The sequence below is a fragment of the Canis aureus genome, chromosome 37 (genome assembly GCF_053574225.1).
Source record: "Canis aureus isolate CA01 chromosome 37, VMU_Caureus_v.1.0, whole genome shotgun sequence".
Taxonomy (NCBI): domain Eukaryota; kingdom Metazoa; phylum Chordata; class Mammalia; order Carnivora; family Canidae; genus Canis; species Canis aureus.
This window is the reverse complement of record NC_135647.1, coordinates 13,540,127-13,561,208: the sequence shown is the minus strand read 5'-3', so window position 1 is coordinate 13,561,208 and position 21,082 is coordinate 13,540,127. Positions and strand designations below refer to the sequence as shown.

Sequence of the window (21,082 nt, the reverse complement as noted above, 5' to 3'; positions counted from 1 at the left end):
TTTAACTTGCTAGACTACAGATATCTAAAAATAGGAACAATTCAATAGTTTTTAGCATAACCACAGAGTTGTGCAACCATCACCACAATTTTACATTTTCATCATTCCAAAAAAGTAACCTCCAACCTATTAGCCATCACTTCCTGCCCCTCATCCCATAACCCTCGACAACCATTAATCTACTTTCTGATCCTACAGCTCTACCTATTCTGGACATTTCATACAAATGGAATTATTTATATAAAATGTGGTCTTTCGTGACTGTCTTCTTTCATTTAGCATAATAATGCTTACAAGGTTCTTCCATTATGTAGCATGAATCTAGGTTATGGATTTATGTAAAACAATTGTTTTCCATGAAAATTTCTAATACATTAAAAAAATCACCCCTTCTTTTGTAGAATCAGACAAAAATAACACCTCTATGAAAATAAAACAAAAGATCTCCTATTTTCTATTAGCCTATGAAAAATATAGACCCTATAAAGAACTCATTAAACTCAACAGCAAAGAAACAAACAATCCAATCATGAAATGGGCCAAAGACATGAACAGAAATTTCACAGAGGAAGACATAGACATGGCCAACAAGCACATGAGAAAATGCTCCACATCACTTGCCATCAGGGAAATACAGATCAAAACCACAATGAGAGGGGATCCCTGGGTGGCTCAGCGGTTTAGCGCCTGCCTTTGGCCCGGGGCGCGATCCTGGAGTCCCGGGATCGAGTCCCACGTCGGGCTCCTGGCATGGAGCCTGCTTCTCCCTCCTCCTGTGTCTCTGCCTCTCTCTCTCTCTATGTCTATCATGAATAAATAAATAAATAAATAAATCTTTAAAAAGAAAAAAGAAAAAAGAAACCACAATGAGATACCACCTCACACCAGTGAGAATGGGGAAAATTAACAAGGCAGGAAACAACAAATGTTGGAGAGGATGTGGAGAAAGGGGAACCCTCTTGCACTGTTGCTGGGAATGTGAACTGGTGCAGCCACTCTGGAAGAAAACTGTGTGTGGAGGTTCCTCAAAGAGTTAAAAATAGATCTGCCCTATGACCCAGCAATTGCACTGCTGGGGATTTACCCCAAAGATACAAATGCAGTGAAACGCTGGGACACCTGCACCCCAATGTTTATAGCAGCAATGTCCATAATAGCCAAACTGTGGAAGGACCCTCGGTGTCCAACGAAAGATGAATGGATAAAGAAGATGTGGTTTATGTATACAATGGAATATTCCTCAGCCATTAGAAACGACAAATACCCACCATTTGCTTCGAGGTGGATGGAACTGGAGGGTATTATGCTGAGTGAAATAAGTCAATCAGAGAGGGACAAACATTATACAGTCTCATTCATTTGGGGAATATAAAAAATAGTGAAAGGGAATGAAGGGGAAAGGAGAAAAAATGAGTGGGAAATACCAGAAAAGGAGACAGAACATGAGAGACTCCTAACTCTGGGAAACGAACAAGGGGGTGGTAAAAAGGGAGGTGGGCGGGGGGTGGGGGTGACTGGGTGACGGGCACTGAGGGGGGCACTTGATGGGATGAGCACTGGGTGTTATTCTGTATGCTGGCAAATTGAACACCAATAAAAAATAAATAAATAAAAATATAGATCCTAAAAATATTCAAAAGCTAAATATACGCAAAATCATATTCTCAATAGCATAGTTTTGTTCTATTTTAAAGATGTTTTCTAATGAAAATGAAAGCAAATAACGTATCTATAAAAGGTAGATTTCAAATCAGTCTACAGAACTTGGAAAAGAGCATTTTAAATGAGAACAGCTTCTGTAACAAAAGGAATTCACCTAATCCTGAACTGAATTAGTTTATAGACGGACATTTCCCAAACTGGTAAGATGGGCTGGGGAAGATCATTTTGAAAGAGACATAAGGTTTTCAAAGCCGTGTAAACAGCCTAGGTTTCATGGTAAGTGCAATGGTCTAGATAAACTTTTTTTTTTTTTCCCCTGTAAATATACTCTTTACCAGAATTTAATGCTACAACTGGCTAGTGGGAGATCACACACACAGAATATATAAACACTCCTATAGTGGGGTCCTTAAGGGAAAGACTAACTTTCTCTTTCCTTTTTTAAGTAGCAGAATGCTGTACTGCATGTGGAAGTCCCAGAAGATCTGAGAGTTATAAAAATAAAAGCTCTGAGAACCACTGTATTAAAAAAAGAAAAAAAAACCTTGTAACAACAACCTCCATAACCACCACTTTACCCACTGTTGTTACAAAGCTGAGTATTACTACTAAGTAACTATAGACAAGGCAAACAGTTAACTAGTGATTCTAAAATGGGACAAAAATAGTCAGAAGGCAACATAAAAACAGTCAACATGTCTATGACCTGCTTAGCCTCTTCCAAATCACCACCACTTCTACAAGCGAGGAACAAAAGCTCATAAAACATCTGCTTGCTCCGACAAGTTGGTTTTACTTGCTTCGGGCCACAAAAAGAGGGGGAAAACCCCCAAACACCCAACCAGCAGAGTCCTTTAGCCAAATGGAAAGGAAACTTCACTTGTTAGTTCTGAGCCACTCAGACCTGCACTCACCAGGAGGTAGTCATGCCTAAAGCCTCCCCTCCAATAAGCACATGATCGCATCTCTACTTGTCCACTCACAGGTGTGATGACTAGTTACTTTTCCTCCCTTTAGATTGACTTGTTTGCTACTGAGTCATTCTCATCAGCAAATAAACATCATGGTAAATCAAAAAAATCTTTCCTTGCCTCCATTTCTGCCACCAGCTACTGTATCCCACTTGCTTCCTCCCTACTGCAGTGGAAATCCTCCCTGAGGTTGTCCCTACTTTGTCATTTCCCTCCTCCCACTCTCTCTTAAACCCTCTCCGATTAGGATTTCTCCCTCCCTCACTGTGCTGAGACTCTGTCAAGAGTCACCAGTGACCTCTCCTCTGCTAAACCCGCTGGTCAGTTCTTGGTCCTTAGCTTACATGTTGTAACAAAGGGGCACCTGATGCAGTTGATTACGCCTTTCTTCTAGAGATGCTTTCATCACTTGGCTTTGAGGACACACTCAGTTGTAAGTCTTGCTCATTCTCAATCTCCCTCTGCTGGTTCCTTCTCTTCTCCCAAACATGCACCACCCCTCTTCTTGGCCTACACACTCCCTTGGGGATGTCATCTGATCTCAAGACATTAAACACCGAAATGTCAAGGATTCCCAATTTTTGTCTCCAGCCCAGATAACTGTCTCAAATTCTAGGCTTACACAGCCAACTCTACGCTCGGTAACTCCATTTAACTTATCCAAACTGATCTCCAGATCTCTCCCTCAAAACCTGCTCTGCCTATATACAGCCTTCTCTGTATCAGTAAGTAGCATCACCATTCCTTCCATTCCTTAGGCCAAGAATCTCGAAGTCCTATCCTCTTTCTCGTATTTTCACATCCAATCCATCAGAAAATTCTCTTGGCTCTAAGTTGGGATTTTTTTCAAATCAGATTTATTTTTATTTTTGAATTTAACTCTTTAATCTACCTGGAACTTACTTTGATATAAATATAAGACAAAATCCTAAGATTACACACTTTTTCAAAAGATAAACACTTGTTCCCCTACTGCGTATTAAATAATGCTTCCTAGTAAGTATGCTGATTTCAGACTCTGAATCTTCCTTAGCTTAGCAAAGTTGTTCTCTACTATAACTTTGATTTTTTTCTATTAATATTCCTGAAAATAATTCTAATCTATAGATTGGATGACTATTCTCTGCCTGTGATTCTCCTGTCACCTCTCTCAAAACATCTCTGCAACTGAAATGTGTCTTATGAATAGTGGCACCCTACATCTGCCTACTCAGGCAGCTGTCCCTGCCTACACAGATGTGAATCTGTTGAAGAATAAGGTCTCTGAAAACTCTAGAACTTGACTGTTTTTTTTTCCTGGTGGAACAGCTGGTTAACTGCCACCTCTAAGACACTTTAGTCAACAAGCCATGTATGAACCACCTAAGAAAAAATACCAGAGTCTTAGCTGTTGCCAGAAAACTTTTGGTTAGTATCCTCTGGTAATATTGAAAACTGCACAATGCAATCAGGAGCTTGGAAGAAAATGCCAGAGATATAATGGAGAGCTCTTAATAAATGTTCTTAATGGCAAAGACAGCATCACGTAGAAAACCAGGGATATCAACTCTAAAAAAGTGGTTTCAAAGATTGGACTCTAAGCATGAAGTGTGGGAAATATCTTCATCAATCTATAATCCTTATTTATTATTTTCAGAGGTGCAACGAGTGATACTGATTTAAAAAAAAAAAATCTATATTTCGGGCAGCTCTGGTGGCTTAGCAGTTTAGCGCCACCTTCAGCCCAGGGCGTGATCCTAGAGACCTGGGATGGAGTCCCACGTCAGGCTCCCTGCATGGAGCCTGCCTCCCCCTCTGCCTGTCTCTCTCTGTCTCTCTCTGTGTGTCTCAAATAAATAAATAAATAATCTTAAAAAAAAAAAAAATCTGTATTTCGAGATGCCTGGGTGGCTCAGTGGTTAAGCATCTGCCTTTGGCTCAGGTCCCGGGGTCCTGGGATTGGGTCCCACACTGGGCTCCCTGCAAGGAGCCTGCTTCTTCCTCTGCCTATGTCTCTGCCTTTCTATGCCTCTCGTAAATAAATAAAATCTTAAACAAAACAAAACACCATATTTCAATACCCTAACAGATCATTCAGTGAATACAAAATGAAAATTCTAAGTGCTAAGAAAATATATCATAGTTAGGTTTTCCTCCCTTCATCTTATACATGGTGCATATTACAATGGCTAGTCTTCACCTTGGTAAACAAGGTATCTAGAATCAAGCCAGTTCTCCAATCTGTAATGACACAATCACCTGCTGCCTGAATTTCTGCAACAGCATCCTCACAGGTCAGCCTGCTTCTGCTCTCACTCCCTGCCCGAGTCTACCTTTCAGCCGGCAGTCAGCGATCTTGAAAACTGAGTTATACCGTGAGAACGGAAAACTCTGCAGTGTGGCTGCATTCCACTCACAGTGAGTGCCCAAGTACTCATTATGGCTCGCAAGATGTCCACCCTCTAGCCCACCTTCCCCCCCATGACCTCGGACTCACCTAGCACTGTCTTGGGTCTCCGGGCCCCTTCCTTAGTCGGGCTCCTTCTAACTGCTCCCTCTGCCTGGGACATGCTTGCTCTGCCTGCCGTTCAGGTGACTCCCTTCACTTTGTCACAAGTCTCTGCTCAAGTCCTCAGCCCTTGCAAACCTTTCCAAAGGTGAGCAAACTGTATAACCCATGTTCTGTCTCTGGTACTTCCATGTTCTTTTTCTCTTTAAGAAGTACCTAAAACCTTTTAAAATGTTTTAATTTACTTATTTTTAATGTGTCATTTACTCCTATTCTCCAGCTTCAAGAGGGCAGAGACCTTCACCTGTTAGATGAATGATGCACCCCACGCACAGAATCTGCCACAGAGCAGTCATTTCGGTATACTCGGCATAAATAAATGACCACAACTGTTGCACAGCCACTTGCTGAAAAGTTCAGTGATACCAAAGAAACATATTTCAAGTGAATGCAGTGACAGTGACATTACAAGGTGTATTTTAAGTAATTGTTTTTCTGTTTTTGTGTTGTTGTTTTTTCTCACTATAACAGTAGTTCCCTTGGGCCAGGGCACCAAATGCCATTTGTAGCCTAATTTCTGAAGGTGACAACAATGGAGGCTAGAGAAAAGCTCTCTATTCTATGCATCGCATATAAGCTTGATAAGTATCAGTAAGACGGAATTCCAAACAGGCTTAATAATAGTTTCTTCGTATTTCTTTTAATTAAAAATACAAAACAGCTTTTAAAAGAAATTATGTCTTACCGGTAGGTCGGTGAAAGCAATACCTAAAAAACAAACAAAACAAACAAAACAAAAAAAAAGTGGCATTAGAAATGGGTTTCCAAAGGCAGATGATAATGACAAGCTGAATTTATAACTGAAAACAAAGGAAGGAAAAAATTTAAAACCTAAATATAAAATAATGAGACTAGCATTTTTCTCAGAAAGAGCAACAGAGGTCTGAACGAATGCTATCTCCTTTCAAAATCAACATCCTCATTAGTCACACACCAATTTTATTTCTGGAGTACTGCAACTGCCTCCAGGACTTTAAAAATGGTTTCAGATGTATCTTCTAAGCTATGTCAGGAGCCATATAAGAAAACTGGTTGCAAAATAGTATCTAATTTTTTACCAATACCCAAGCTGCTTTACACCCAGTCTTTTCACTTAATCTTTCTCACCTAGATTTAGCTTTGTAATTTTGAGGGGAAGGGAAAGAAGAGATTTTTGTTGTTGTTACAAAGAAAAAAAAAAAAGTGAATGATGCGAAATACAGTACTGTTGTTTCTTTAAAAAAATTTTTTTTCTCATGGAAGTACATTCTTAAATAACTTTGGACTATTCTGTGAAAAAACTCAATTCCTCATTCAAAGGATCAAGATTTATAGGGTGAGAATTTCTCACGAATGTCCTCTGACAGTAATTTCAACACAGTCATGTTCCAGATAGACCTGAATTAACATGAAGTCATAGGAGTAAGTCTCTGGCATCCCAAAGTGATGATTTAATAATCTCTCTTCAAATATTTAAGTATATTACTTGGGTGAAAATAAAATAATAAATAAACCAATTATTTCTGTAGGACCTCATTCACAGGTTTAAGAGGACTGAGCTCTAGAAAAACAGGAGACCGAGTTGGTTTGTTAGTTAATTTCAGTTCTTCCCACCTAAACACACGTTAAAACAAAACAAAACCAACACACCAGCACCAGTACCTCTCCAGTGTTGATCATCATCTAAAAATTAGGGGTGTTTCTGTTAAATCCTCTTTAAGGTCTCTTCCCACTGGAGATTTCATGGCTTTGTAATTGTGCTGACCCATCAGAAAACACAACTATCTGACTCTATTTATTAAAGTAATAATTAATTAAAAGACAAACTATGCATCTCTACTATATGGCTTTTAATAAATGTGTAAAAATAGTGGTTTGTAGTTAAGTTCTGTTTTTAGGACTTTTAAAAACTAGTAAGTTCATGTTGGCTTGTCAGGAGGAAAGCAAAGCTGGAGGTCTCCCCATATCCCCCATAAAACATTGGTAACTTTTAGCTTTATTAATAAATAGAAAGCAAAGTGACTTCCGGCCAAATATGAAAATTTACTCTAAAATCTTCAGAAAACTAAAAGGATACAGAAAACAAGAGAGATTACGTTAATAAAATATTACCAACAGTATCTTAACAATTTTCAATAAAAAATTATTGTCCTCAAAGATATCTATTATAGCAAAGAGGGTCTACTTCTGTAGGTTTAGCAAAAATTCCTTTTTGTTAATAGGTAATAAAATCCTCAGTCCTTACCAAAAACTCTAATGAAAAACCCAAGTCAGTTTCATAGATTAGCTAACATTTTTTGAACACTGCCAAATATAGCTACCACAAACTGTACAGATTCAGACCACAAAAAGATACCACTTTAGTAAGTTAGTATAATTAAGTTTTACACAGAAGGCAATTAATTTATATTTCTAGTTTTCTGATTTGTCAAGAGGCTTTTTAAAAAGTAACCTTCAATTGATGATATTCAATAAAACAAAGTAAAAAAAAAATTTCCAATTAAATTAACCTAGATACTGTTTCTTCTTTAACTATTTTCTCAAAAACCTTTCCAGAGCACCTGGGGAGCTCAGTCGGCTGAGTATCTGCTTTCAGCTCCGGTAGTGATCCCAGGGTCCCAGGTCTGAGCCCCACACATTGGGCTCCCAGCTCAGCTGGTAGTCTGCTTCTCCCTTAGACCCTCCTCCCTCCTCCCTTCTGGGCTTTCTTTCCCTTTCTCTCTCAAATAAACAAACTCTTTACAAACAAAACAAAACAAAAAACCCTTTCCATTCCTCTATGATCAGTAAATATATATTTTGGAAACCTTTATGAAACAGAAACTAAAGATGTATCAGCTTTTGGGTGGAAATGATCCACCTCAGGAAATATAAAAAACAGGATGTAAATAATATTTTATCTTCTAGATGTTAGAATTTGGACCAGAGGTTAAGCATACTTCTGTAAAGACCCAGAGAGTAAATCTTTTCTCCTCTCCAAACCATATGGTCTCTGTCATAACTACTAAGTTCTGCCACTGGAATAGGAAAGTGGCTGCATCGCACAAATGAATGGGTGTGGCTTTGTTCCAATGAAACTTGACTTAAAACACAGATAGGAGACCAATCTGGCACATGGGCCTTGGCCTGTTGAACTCTGTTCTAGAAGAGTAGCTCTTTGCCACTGCATCCCCAGCATCTAGCCCAGACTCTGGCACACAACGATAATAAACATTTAATGAGTACTCACTGTGTGCCAGGAAATCACCTAAGAACTTTGCATGCATCAGTCTACTTTAACAACCAAAAAAAGGTAGGTATTATAGCGACCTTATTTTACAAATTGAGGCACAGAAATATTAACTCGCAAAAGGTCACACAGCCTAAGCAAGGAGACAAACCCAAGCAACTAAAGAACCCATATTAATGACTCTCTTTGGGCTTAATAAGCATTTATTAAATTTATAAATGAATACTGATAAAGGTTTCAAATTTAAACTTAGAATGTACCTTTTTCTTAAAAAGTATCTCACTTTCAAAAATAGTTTTCTTATTGAAGAGAAAATTTCAATATAAATGTTTGTGAAAATCTAGTGAGAAACAAAATCACATCATCATGACCTTTCCATCTTCCAAAATAAAATTTCTTCTCTGGAATAAAGTTTTAAAAACTGTAAAAAGAATAATTTTGGTTTTAAAATTATGCCTTCTTTTGCATTTCTGAATCAAAAGTCATACCTAAAAGCAGATTTCTGCAGTTTAATTTAAATACAAATATCTTAAGCAGCTAAGGCAATTAAAACCATCCCAGTTAACCGCTCTGATACATCAGAGCCAGAAGAGTAACAACAAATAAACTAAAGAGGCTGCATCCTCTGGAAACTAGCTGGCCACAGCAATCAAATCACAAGTATACGTATCTTGCCTGGTGTCCTGAAAAAACATTCTTTTACCAGTAACCACCAGTCTACCCATGGACTTGGGACAACCTTTAAGTCAGATAACACAGGACTTCAGAATCAATATTAGTAATGAGAAGGGAAAGATTTAACCCAAATATAAAAGTGAAAATATTAATTTTATATCAGGAATACGGTGAGACAGTAAAAAGGAATGGTTATTACCAATGTAGCCAGAAATTTAGAATTTTCTATTATGAAATGAAAGACACAACAGTTTTTGTATTATATTAAAGAATATCTACTGTATACCTAAGGATACTGTTTATGGTCTAATTTTTAAATACTATTTTTCAGCACATGGAAATTTCTGCCTTCTGAGTGATTTTTGCTTCCTTTAGATTTACCTCATCAGAAATAATTTGCTTTGAATCAAGGACTTTTCAAAAAACGTGAAACCATTTTATTTTTAAAATATCAGTCTTACTATCCTTTATACTTTCTGTATAAAAACAACAACAAAAAATTAAGAAAATATAACCACCACACACAGTTCTCAATTTGAAGTGCTATGGGTGCATACACAACTAAAAAGCCTAATTTTATATTAGTCTTATAATGGATAGGCTTCTTCATGTTTTCATTAATATTTGTTTGTTTATTTATTTATTTAACTCCCATCTGTCTTTTACCCTTAGAAATTTTGCTATTAGTTTTTTGTTTTAATTCTGCTCCTTGGGGTGCGTGGGTGGGTCAGCTGGTTGAGCATCTGACTTTGGCTCAGGTCATGATACCAGGTTCCTGGGATCAACTCCCAGGTCAAGCTTTCTGCTCAGTGGGGACCCTGCTGCTCCCTCTCCCTCTGCCTCTGCCCCTTCCCTGTTTGTGTTCTCATTCTCGCTCTCCCAAATAAATAAAATATTAAAAAAACAAACTCTCCTTTCTGCAGAACTTGTAGTCATCATCGTTATCATGCCTGCCCTTTTAGTAGGTCAAATGCCTTTCATTTGGTTCCAGTATCAAGCCTTTCCTTCATTATTACCCCAAACAGAATACACTAAAAACTGACAGCCTTTTTCTCTTGGCACCTGTTACCTAGAGAATTCAGTCACACTATCAAGTGTTTAGTGTTTTACTCAAAGCAGAAAACATTTAGCATTTCTATTCCTAGAATAGATATGTGAACATGGGGATTATTTTCATAGTTATTCCCATACATGTGATACAACATAGTCTTCCCAGAATATAAATTTTCACTATTTCCTCAACTTCCACCTAGAAAGAACAAAGAAATCATATCCAGAGGCATGTATTTATAATAGAGGACTATATAGTAAATGTGACTACCATGCTGTAAGTACAATAATCACAATACTGGATTATTTTACATGCAACACATTTTCTTAGTACCTAAACTATGTCCATTCTTGGTGTAGAAGCAGGTATTGTTGATAAGGTTAACACAACAGCCAATGACATCACCAGTCGTAAACGTTGGTCCATAAGGTTGTCCCGTTCCAGAAGAACAAAACGAATGTCCATCATCCCCATGATAACCATATGAATGTTTATCCCAGCCTAAAGAGAAAGTTCCAGTATATTTACAATGAAAAGTAAGGTTCCCCTGTACTAGTGCTACTCACTAAACATTATGACAAGATAAACAAGAATAGTACAATAGATGACAGCACAAAGATAAAATCCTCAAATATACATTTAAATTCCCAACAATTATACCACATGATTTCTACATTAAAATACTGTTTATAACACTAAGTAACACTAAGGAAAATAAATTTACCACACAGAAGACTAAAACATGTATTAAACAAGACTATGATTAAAAAAAATAGCAAGACACATTTTCCATGCATATTTCCTTTGCTAACAGACCAAAGGAATTTTGCTTTGATTGAAACACACAGAGTTTAATATAAAATGGGAGATTTTATTAAAAAAATAAAATAAAATAAAATGGGAGATTTTTCTATTTTCAAAAAGTCTCCCCTAGAATTAATTTTTAACATTAGAAAACAGAATACCAGAAAATATAATACAAGAATCACTTTCTTCTGATTAACAGTTTTGGAAAACAGTTCTGGTATCCCAACTGACACCTTCCTTAGTTTACTTTTACTATTAGCCTACATTCCCAGAACATTAAACAAAGGAACATAGGTTAAAAGCCAGACATGTGCTGGGTAGCTAAGAGAATCAATCACATTAAAAGATTTCAAGTAGTTGATATGACTATGTAATGGAAGCTAAAATAACAAAACAAAACAAGCAAAAACACAAAACAAAAAAAATGCATGGTAAATGCATGGTAGATAGAAGTTTTGCTAAATAGCATAAAATTTCAATCTTTTAAAACCACTTGGCTTCCACTTAGAACTCATAACATAGGTGATTAAAGATAGAACATCAATGTATTTAACTATTTCAATTTATTACTTCAAATTTTTAGCCAGAAGGAGGTAGCCATAAGACAGTGCTATAATTCAATTTTAAGTACCTGGTAGTCTATTCATGTTCACACCTTGAGCAGAAAGACCAATTCCCATGTAACTGTTAAAAAAAGGGAAGGAAGAAAAACAGGTTATTATAACCACATGTGTAAAAATTACCAAATACTCTGAAATATATCAGAACCCAGCCCAAGTTGAAACACTTAGGACAGCTACAAAAAATTTATTACAATTCATTAAATAGCAGGAAGAGCAATATGAAGCAACAATAAAACCCAGATTCACTGTAAATTCCTACAGTACTCATTCATAAATACAAAGTACTAGTAATAATTATTATGCACTCTAGTAACAACTATAAAAATCTTTCAACTTATCTACACATAAATATTTAGGATTAAGACTTCCAGTAAAAAGTATAGGGGGATTTGTGGAAAAAAAGATAAACAGTCATTGGGAGACTTATAATTCTTTTTTGTTTATTTGGGTTTTTTTTTTTTTTGAAACTTGTATTTCTAAAAAGACATAGTAAAAAATCTAGACCACAAAAATTGGGACCTGGATACAGATTCGAAAAAATGTCAAATTCATATAAAGACATTTAAAATATTTAATAACATTACACTTGAAAATATGTACTGTATGGTATCCATATACTGGTTTTCTCGGAGTTTGGCAAAATGACAAAATCAAATTAAATATGGGACTCTTAATTTTTAATTTATCAAACTAAAAGAACAAAATTATCCCCCCAAAAAAAGAAATGTAAGAGGAAGAGGAAAAAGTAATTATTAAGGTATGTGATTCATTTTTAAAAGCTTATAAAATATTAATAAAAGCTGATAAAGATAGTTGAAAAGCAGGAAGAGTATAAAGCAGTACACTTGTAAGTACTGATGCAAAAAACCTCCCCAAATACCAACTAAATAAAAGATGAATCCAGTTTGCGAAAAAGCTAATTGACTATGATTGCATCAAGATTTTAAATGGCACTTGACAAATTTCAGCTACCATTCTAAATAAAAACTCAAGCAAAATAAGAGTAAAAGGAAACTAAAATATGATACACTTTCTTTCAAATCTAATACAACAAGATATTCAACAGTAAACACTGAAACCATTTCCATTAAAATCAGGACAAGCAATTGTCTACAACTGTTAAACATTATTTTGAAGGTTTCAGACAATAATATAATGAAAACAAATAACCAGTATAATATTAAAAGATATACAATAATATTTATTTGTAGTTGCCATGATTATATATATAGAACACTACAGAATTTACTAACAGCTTTTAGAATTACAGTGGACTCTTAAACAATGCAGGGTGCTGGGTGCTGGCTTCCATGAGGTCCAATATCCATGTGTAACTGGATTCCCACAAAACTTGCTACTAATAGTCTACTATTGAAGCTTATGGGTAACATGAACAGTAAAATGATACATTCTTTTTAGACATTTATTTATTTGAGAGAGAGAGAGAGCACATTTATTTATTTGAGAAAGAGAGAGGGCACGCGCGCGCGCCCGAGCACGCACATAAGGGGAGGGGCAGAGGGAGAAGGAGACTCCCCACTGAACAGGGAGCAGGACACCAGACTCGATCCCAGGACTCTGAGATCATGACCTAAGCCGAAGGCAGACTCAACTGACTGAGCCACCCAGGTGCCCGACATATATTTTGTATATTATGTGTTTTATATACTGTATTCTTAATATGGAAGAAAAAAATGTTTAGAAAATCATAAGGAAAATACATTTATAGCATTGTACTGTATTTACTGGGAAAAAACCTGCATATAAGTGTGCCTATGCAGATCAAACCTGTGTTCAGAGGTCAAGTGTAATTAAGTCTTCTGGAAAAGTGACTGGATATAAAAAAACATTTAAATTTCTCTTCTAGTAGTACTAGAGGAAAAAAATAGTATAAACATACCAATCACAAAACTATAAAAATCACAGAACAGGAATCTCAAGCAAGGCATAAAAACAATATATAAACATCTGTAGGGGCACCCGAGTGGCTCAGTTGGTTAAGCATCTGTCTTCCATCCAGGTCATGATCTCAGGGTCCTGGGATCGAGTCTGGCCTGGGGCTCCCTGCTCAGTAAGGAGTCTGCTTCTCCCTCTCCCTCTGCTTCTCCTCCCACGTGTGCTCACTCTCTCTCACTCGCTCACTTTATCTCAAATAAATAAAATATTTTTAAAAACCTGTAAATAGATATGTTATGTATCTGGATAACATGACAGCACAAAAAAATATTTCCAAAATTACTGTATACACATAGTAAGACTTAGGATTCCCAATGAATTTTCAAAACTAGAAAATGATTTTAAAGTTCCTATGTAAAAATGCAGAATTTTAATCAAGAAAAACATTTTTAAAAACAAAAGTAAATTCATGTTTGTCCTACTAAATATTAAAACTCTGAATGAGCTGAACTCACAAAAGCAATATTACTAACAAGAGCAGGTGTCAAGTGAGACAAGAGTGACAAAACATCAAGAAACAACATTTAGAAATCTAGTCAAAAAAGACTCATTAAGTGTGTTTTTTTAGTTAAGTCCCTCTGTTCCAAACAATACAATTTAAGTATTGGGAAAGAAAAAAAAAAAAAGGCTTATTAAGAAGGTAGAAGACTCCAGTCTTTGAGGAGAAGAAATGCAAAGCTGTGAGCAGGGATACAGCAAGGGACCTACAAAGCTGAGTCTATGAGCACTTGTGAATGGCTACCAGTTTCCCCTTCTGAGGACACAAGAATTAAAAATGCTCCCTGCTTAAAGCCAAAGACTGGCTTTAAGACAGGCTTCCACTCCTGAAGATAAGGAAATGCTAATACCACCTGCTGCCTTGGTTAAGAGAAAGAGAGGTCTCTTGATGAATACCAAACAACGCCGTGGAATGATCAGTGGCTGCATCCACAAAGCTGCTAATCCACCCTGAAGAACCAAGCTGAAAATTCTAACGGATACCTGCTTTTAGTTTAAGGGTCCAGGTGCTAGAAAGCACAAACTGTAATCAAGGGAAAATAAGTACAGAAAAAGATGAACAAAATGAAGAAAAACTTTAAATTTCCCAATCAAAATGAGACCACAAAAGCAAAATTCTAAAATATACCAAATACATAGAAGGCCAAGGAAATCTACAACTGCAACAAGAATTCATTCTCGATGACATGAACGAGTGGGCAGGAAGACAAAGCATTTTCAAAAGTACATTCAGGATATGTAAAAGACAAAAGGAATCGTGAGCATGAAAGTTAAAGCCAGATATCAATATTTACTGAGATATTTAGCTATTTTTCCACAACTAAAAAAGAAATTGAATTGAAAATGCATACCACACTGAAAAAGATAAAAATAAACATGTCTCACGTCGGCACATTGTAGAATACCAGTAACACATACTCCTGAGAGTTTCCAGAAGATGGGGCACCAGAGGGCTCAGCGGTACCTTCAGCCCAGGGTGTAATCCTGGAGACTCGGGATCAGGTCCCGCGTCAGGCTCCCTGCGTGGAGCCTGCTTCTCTCTCTGCCTGTGTGTGTCTCTGCCTCTCTCTCTGTGTCTCTCATGAATAAATAAATAAAATCTTAAAAAAAAAAGCTCCCAGAACAGGCAGATTATCTGCTCTCCCCAAAAAACCATTAGACTGATGATGATAAACAATGGCACAAAGTACTAAGGTAAAGAACTCCCAAGCTAGAACCGAATGCCTACAGTAGCATTGAAAATGAGGGCAAAATAAGGTTGTTCAAGATAGTAAAAAGCTAAGTTTACTACCCACAGAACCGCATGAAAGAACTATTTGAGGATATGCTTTAGTAGCAAGACAAGTGGAAAAAAAAAAAAACAGAATACATGAGTCAAAGAAACAATCAGCACAAAAAATTATGAAATATGCAACTAATAACAATTAGATTCTTTAAAAATACTATTGCAGGGCACCTGGGTGGCTCAGGTGGCTCATGCCTTCGCCTCAGGCCATGATCCCAGGGTCCTGGGATGGAGCCCCATGTCAGGGTCCCTGCTTCTCCCACCCCCTCTGCCTGCTGCACCCCGTTTGTGCGCTCACCCTCTCAGTCAAATAAATAAAACCTTTAAAAATAAAAATACCATTGCTTTTAAAATCTATAATCCACATACTAGAATACAATTAATGGTACTTTACATATAAAGAGACAGGAAAACATGATGCATATTCAAGAGAAAAGAAATAAAAGAGAAAATGACTCTGAGATGATAAAGTGAAATTGAAATACAAAGAATTTTGAAGCAGCTGTTTTTAAAAATGCTCAAGGATGTACAGGGAAATTTGCTTGTACTGAATGAAATGATAGCAATTTAAACAAAGAGAAACAATAAAAAAAAACAAAAATTCTGGAGCTGAAAAACATCTGAAATCAGCATTTACCTTATGTACTTAACGGCACATTGGAAATGGCAAAACGAGTAAGTAAAAATCAAGAGAGAGCAATATGAAGAACAGAGAGAAAAAATATTGGGGGGGGGGAGGAAGTCCCTTGAGGCAGTATCCAAAGGTCTAACATACACGTAAACCAGAGTCCCACAAGGAAAGAAGAAGAAAGAAAGAGGAGGAAGAAGAAGGAAGAAGGAAGAAGGAAGAAGGAAGAAGAAGAAGAAGAAGAAGAAGAAGAAGAAAAGGAAAATGGGTTTAAAAAATTTGGGTAAAATCTCCCAGATGTGGGAAAACAAAAACATTTATATATTCAAAAAGCACGGCAAACCTCATCAGGTTAAATGTAAAGAAAAGCACACACCTAGGCAGAAATCAGTTAAACTGCTGAAAACTAAAAGCGAAATACTGAAGGCAGCTGGGGTGGGGCAGGGGGGTGGACAGGACATTTTACTGTCATAGGAACACGGAGCTGAATACTCACTTGTGCATTTCTCACAAGAATATATGAAACCCAGAAGACAGTGAAATGAAATATCTATTAGCACAGAAGCTGGGGGGTGGGGGGGACTCATGTTGTATTATCACATTTAAGTTCCTTAAATTGATTGCACTTTACAAAATCATGCAGTAAAAACTGCAGGGCTTATGGGGAAAAAATGGACCAAGAGCACAGCATTCCAAAATTCCGTCAGTAAGACATTTAGAAAAAGAAAAAAACCCAATTTAAAAAACAACAAAATTCAATAAAAACGATTTTACACATGCTGAGTTGTTTAAAATACATAAACACTACAATAAACATAGCACTTCACACTGAAAAAGACCTGAAGTTTACTTGGGGAAATAGGTACACAGGACTGTAGTTTGTGGGTTATTGTGAAGTAGTGGAAGGAAAGTTATTCCACGGGGGCAAATCTGTAATGGCAGATGTGGATGGGTGTGGCCTGTAACAGGTAGTGAACTATGGCTGATAGATGTCTGAGGTGTTGCATGACATGTAAAAACGAGTTCAAATTCAACAGCAGAGAGGGAGTGGCAAGATTTTTTTAAGTACACGAACAAAAAATTTATCATTGTGGTGCTGTGTATTTAGGAAAGAAAATGAACATAAAAACTTTTCAGATCCATATAACACTACAGATATTTTCAAATTTTACATTTTTTAGCATTTTTAAAATTTTGGTTATATCAAATACCTAACAAGAGAGACTAAGAAGAATAGTTTTCTTTTTTTTTATTTTTATTTTTAGAAGAATAGTTTTAATTCCTACTACAGGTCTAAGTCTACTAGCTTGTTTTCCATCTGTTCTCTCCATTCATCCTTTCCCATGTCGTTAAAATTTTTCTATACTTAACCTTTTTGTTAGCTTTTTGCTATACATTTTTTTTGTTTTTTTGTTTTTGTTTTTTTTACATTTTGGTAGTTTTTTAAAAGATTTTATTTACTCATGAGAGACACAGGGAGAGGCAGAGACATAGGAAGAAGGAAGAAAATCAGGCTCCATGCAAAGAGCCCAATGTGGAACTCGATCCTGGGACTCCAGGATCACACCCTGAGCCAAAGGCAGATAGATGCTTAACCACTGAGCCACCTAGGCGTCCCTACATTTTGATATTGTATTAATGAACACCATGTAAGTGTTAAAAATTGAATCTTTAACATAGTCTTGATTGGATTAGTATATTCATCACATGATGACAATAGAACACAAAAATTTTTAAAGCCTGTATACCTCTTCCCACATTTGTGTACTGTTGTCATGTTTTACTTCTTTGTATGTAACACATCCCACAAGAATATCACCATTATTGCTTTATATAATTAATGCTATTTTGCTCAATTAGATATACAACAGACTTCTCATCAGAAACCACGGAAGCCAGAAGGCAGTGGGATGTGTACTGCAGTGCTGAAAGAAAGGCCTGTAAAGCAAGAATTGTATACGGAGCAAAACTATACTTCAAAAATGGAAAAACTACAACACTCCCAAATAAACAAAAACTGAAAATTTGTCACTAACAAAACTGCATAATAATAATAAAGCAGAAAAGAAAGGAAACTAGATAGTAACTCAAATCTATAAAAAGGACATCAATAAAGTTAACTACATAAACATAAAAGACAGTATAAATGATTTGTTTCTCTTTTCCCACCTAAAAAACATAAAGCAGTAATTATAACATTTTGGGTTTGAATTATATACAGATATAATTTTATGACAATAATAGCAAAAAAGGAGAAGGGAGAAAATAGATATACTATGGAGCAAAATTTAACTACTATTGAAATTAAGTTAGTATTTATATCTTCTTATTAAGATATTCTCTAAGTAATCCTCTAGAGCAACCATAAGAAAATAACTCAAGGAGCACCTGGGTGGCTCAGTCGGTTAAGAGTCCAACTCTTCAGCTCAGGTCATGATCTCAGGATCCTGGGATACAGAGCCCTGCATATGGCTCTACACTCAGCAGGGAGTCTCCTCAGGATTCTCTCTTTCCCTCTGCCCTCTCCCTGTTTGCTCACTCTCGCTCAAATAAATAAATCTTAAAGAAAAAAAAAAAAAGAACTACAGAAAAGTCACAATGAAATTAAAAGGTACACTGCAAACATTTAATTCACACAAAAGAAAGCAACAAAGGAAGAGCAGAGAAACAAAAAGGTAGAACACAGGAAAGTATCAAATGGCAGACTTAAGTCTTGTTATCAGTCATGATGAACAATTAGAAGATCAACAAGGAAACACATACATGAACACAACCATAAACCAACCAGAACTAAGAGACATCTGTAGAACTCTGCCAATCATGGAGGAGACATGCTTTTCAAGAGCACACAGAAGAATTTCCAGAATCTACTAGGCCGTAAAACAAGCCTCAACAAATTTAAAATTGAAATCATAAACAATAATATTCTCCAATCACAAGAGAATTAAATGAGAAATTCCAAACACAAGAAAAATTCCAATGTATATAAATATGTGGAAACTAAACAACACACTTAAAAAAAAAGAAAGAAAGAAACCACAAGGGAAATTAGAAAATACTTAGAAATGAAGGAGAATGAAAACAAAACACACCAAAATGTATGGGATGAATCTAAATAATACTTAGAAGGAAATTTATAGCTGTGATTTACAAAAGAAATATCTCAGGGCACCTGGCTGGCTCAGTTAGCAGAGTGTGTGACTCTTGATCTTGGGGTTGTGGAAGTCAAGCCTCATGTTGGGTGTAGGGATTACTTAAAAATACAATCTTTTTTTTTTTTTTAAGAAATATCTAATAATCTGACTTTCTATTTTGAGAAACTAGAAAAATTAAAAAAAAAAACCCTAATAAACCCAAAGCAGGCAATGGGAAGCAAATAATAAATATTGGAGCAGAAATAAATTAAATTGGGGGCCAGAAAATTAACAGAATCAATTAATCCAGAGTTGGTTCTACTAAGAGAAAAGACTCAAGTTAATCAAATCAGGAAGAGAAGAATGGTAATTTCTACCAAAGTAAAAAAAAAAAAAAAAAGACTTTTTAAAATTTTTAAAGATTTATTTATTCATGAGAGACACAGAGACACACACACACACACACACACACACACACAAGTAGAAGGAGAAGCAGGCTCCATGCAGGGAGCCTGATAGGGGACTCGATCCCGAGTCTCTAGGATCACACCCTGGGCTGAAGGCGGAGCTAAACCACTAAGCTACCCAGGCTGCCCTAAAAAAAGACTTTAATAAAAAGAACTATAAGAAAATACTAAAAGAAAAAACTACATAGCAACATATTATATAACCTACTTAAAATGGACAAATTCCTAAAAGTCATAAACCACCAAAACTGAATAGTAATCTTAAAACTTCCCAGAAAGAAAAACTATGCTCTGATGGTTTCACTGGTGAGTCCTACCAAAAAAAGAAAAATTATTACCAATCCTCAGACTACTCCCCACAAATGAGGAATACTTTCTTTTTTTTTTTTTTTTTTTTTTTTTTTTTTTTTTTGAGGAATACTTTCTAACTAACCCTACAGGGCCAGTGTTACCCTGTTGTCCAAATCAGACAGAGACAACACAAGAAAACATTAAAAACTATCCTTTATGAATAGGTATGCTCAAATATTCAACTCGCAAACCAAATCTGGCAACACACGAAAAGGATTATACATCATGACCAAGGGGAATTTATCACAGAAATACAGGTTTACAAACATAATCAATGTAATACACCGTACTGAGAAAATAAGGGAAAAAGGCAACATGATCATTGACACAGGAAAAAATTAAGACAAAATCTATAATCCCTTCTTTATAACAAAACTCAACAAATTAGCAATAAATGGGAACCTCCTAACCTGGTAAAAAGCAACTATTAAAAAACCCCATAAATGGAGATCCCTGGGTGGCTCAGTGGTTTAGCCCCTGCCTTCGGCCCAGGGCATGATCCTGTAGTTCCAGGATTGAGTCCCACATTAGGCTCCCTGTATGGAGCCTGCTTCTCCCTCTGCCTGTGTCTCTGCCTCTCTCTCTCTCTGTCTCTCATGAATAAATAAATAAAATCTTTTAAAAAATAAATAAACAACCCCATAACTAACATATTTAGTGGTAGAAAACTAAATATTTTCCCCTTAAACAAGAAAAGGATATCCTCTTTACCATTTCTATTCAGCACTGGACTGGAGTTTCTAGCTTGGGCAATAAGGCGAGAAAAAGAAAAGACATTCGTATTATAAAGATAAGAGTAAACATTTTCTATTCACAGACAACACAATTTTGTACATAAAAAAATCCTAAGGAATCCTTATCAAAAAACTAATATACAAGTTTAGCAAGATTGTAATATACCAAGTTCAATATGCAAAAATCAGTTCTGGGACACCTGGGTGGCTCAATTGGTTGGGCATCTGAATCTTGATTTTGGCTCAGGTCATGGTCTCAGGGTCGTGAGACTGAGCCTCACATCAGGCTCCATGCTCAGCAAGGACTCTGCTTGGAATTTTCTATCTCCCACTCTCTGTCCCTCCCCCAGCTCATGCTCTCTCTCAAAATAAATAAAATCTTTTTAAAAAATAAGTTTTATTTCTACTCTCAATTAACATTTTGAAAATGAATTGAAGAAAATCCCATTTACAACAGAATCAAAAAGAATAAAGTATCTAGAAG

General features: G+C 36.2%; 1 protein-coding gene across 1 annotated transcript in view; it reads right to left on the bottom strand.

The window, feature by feature from the left end:
- Positions 1-21,082, bottom strand: part of RANBP9 (RAN binding protein 9) — a 93,194-nt gene that overhangs the window by 28,129 nt on the left and 43,983 nt on the right. The window contains exons 3-5 of the mRNA XM_077886423.1: positions 11,554-11,606; positions 10,449-10,616; positions 5,867-5,889 (exon numbers count right to left, since the gene is read on the bottom strand). Coding sequence (XP_077742549.1) covers positions 5,867-5,889; positions 10,449-10,616; positions 11,554-11,606 — 244 coding nt within the window. The remainder of the gene's footprint in view (positions 1-5,866; positions 5,890-10,448; positions 10,617-11,553; positions 11,607-21,082) is intronic.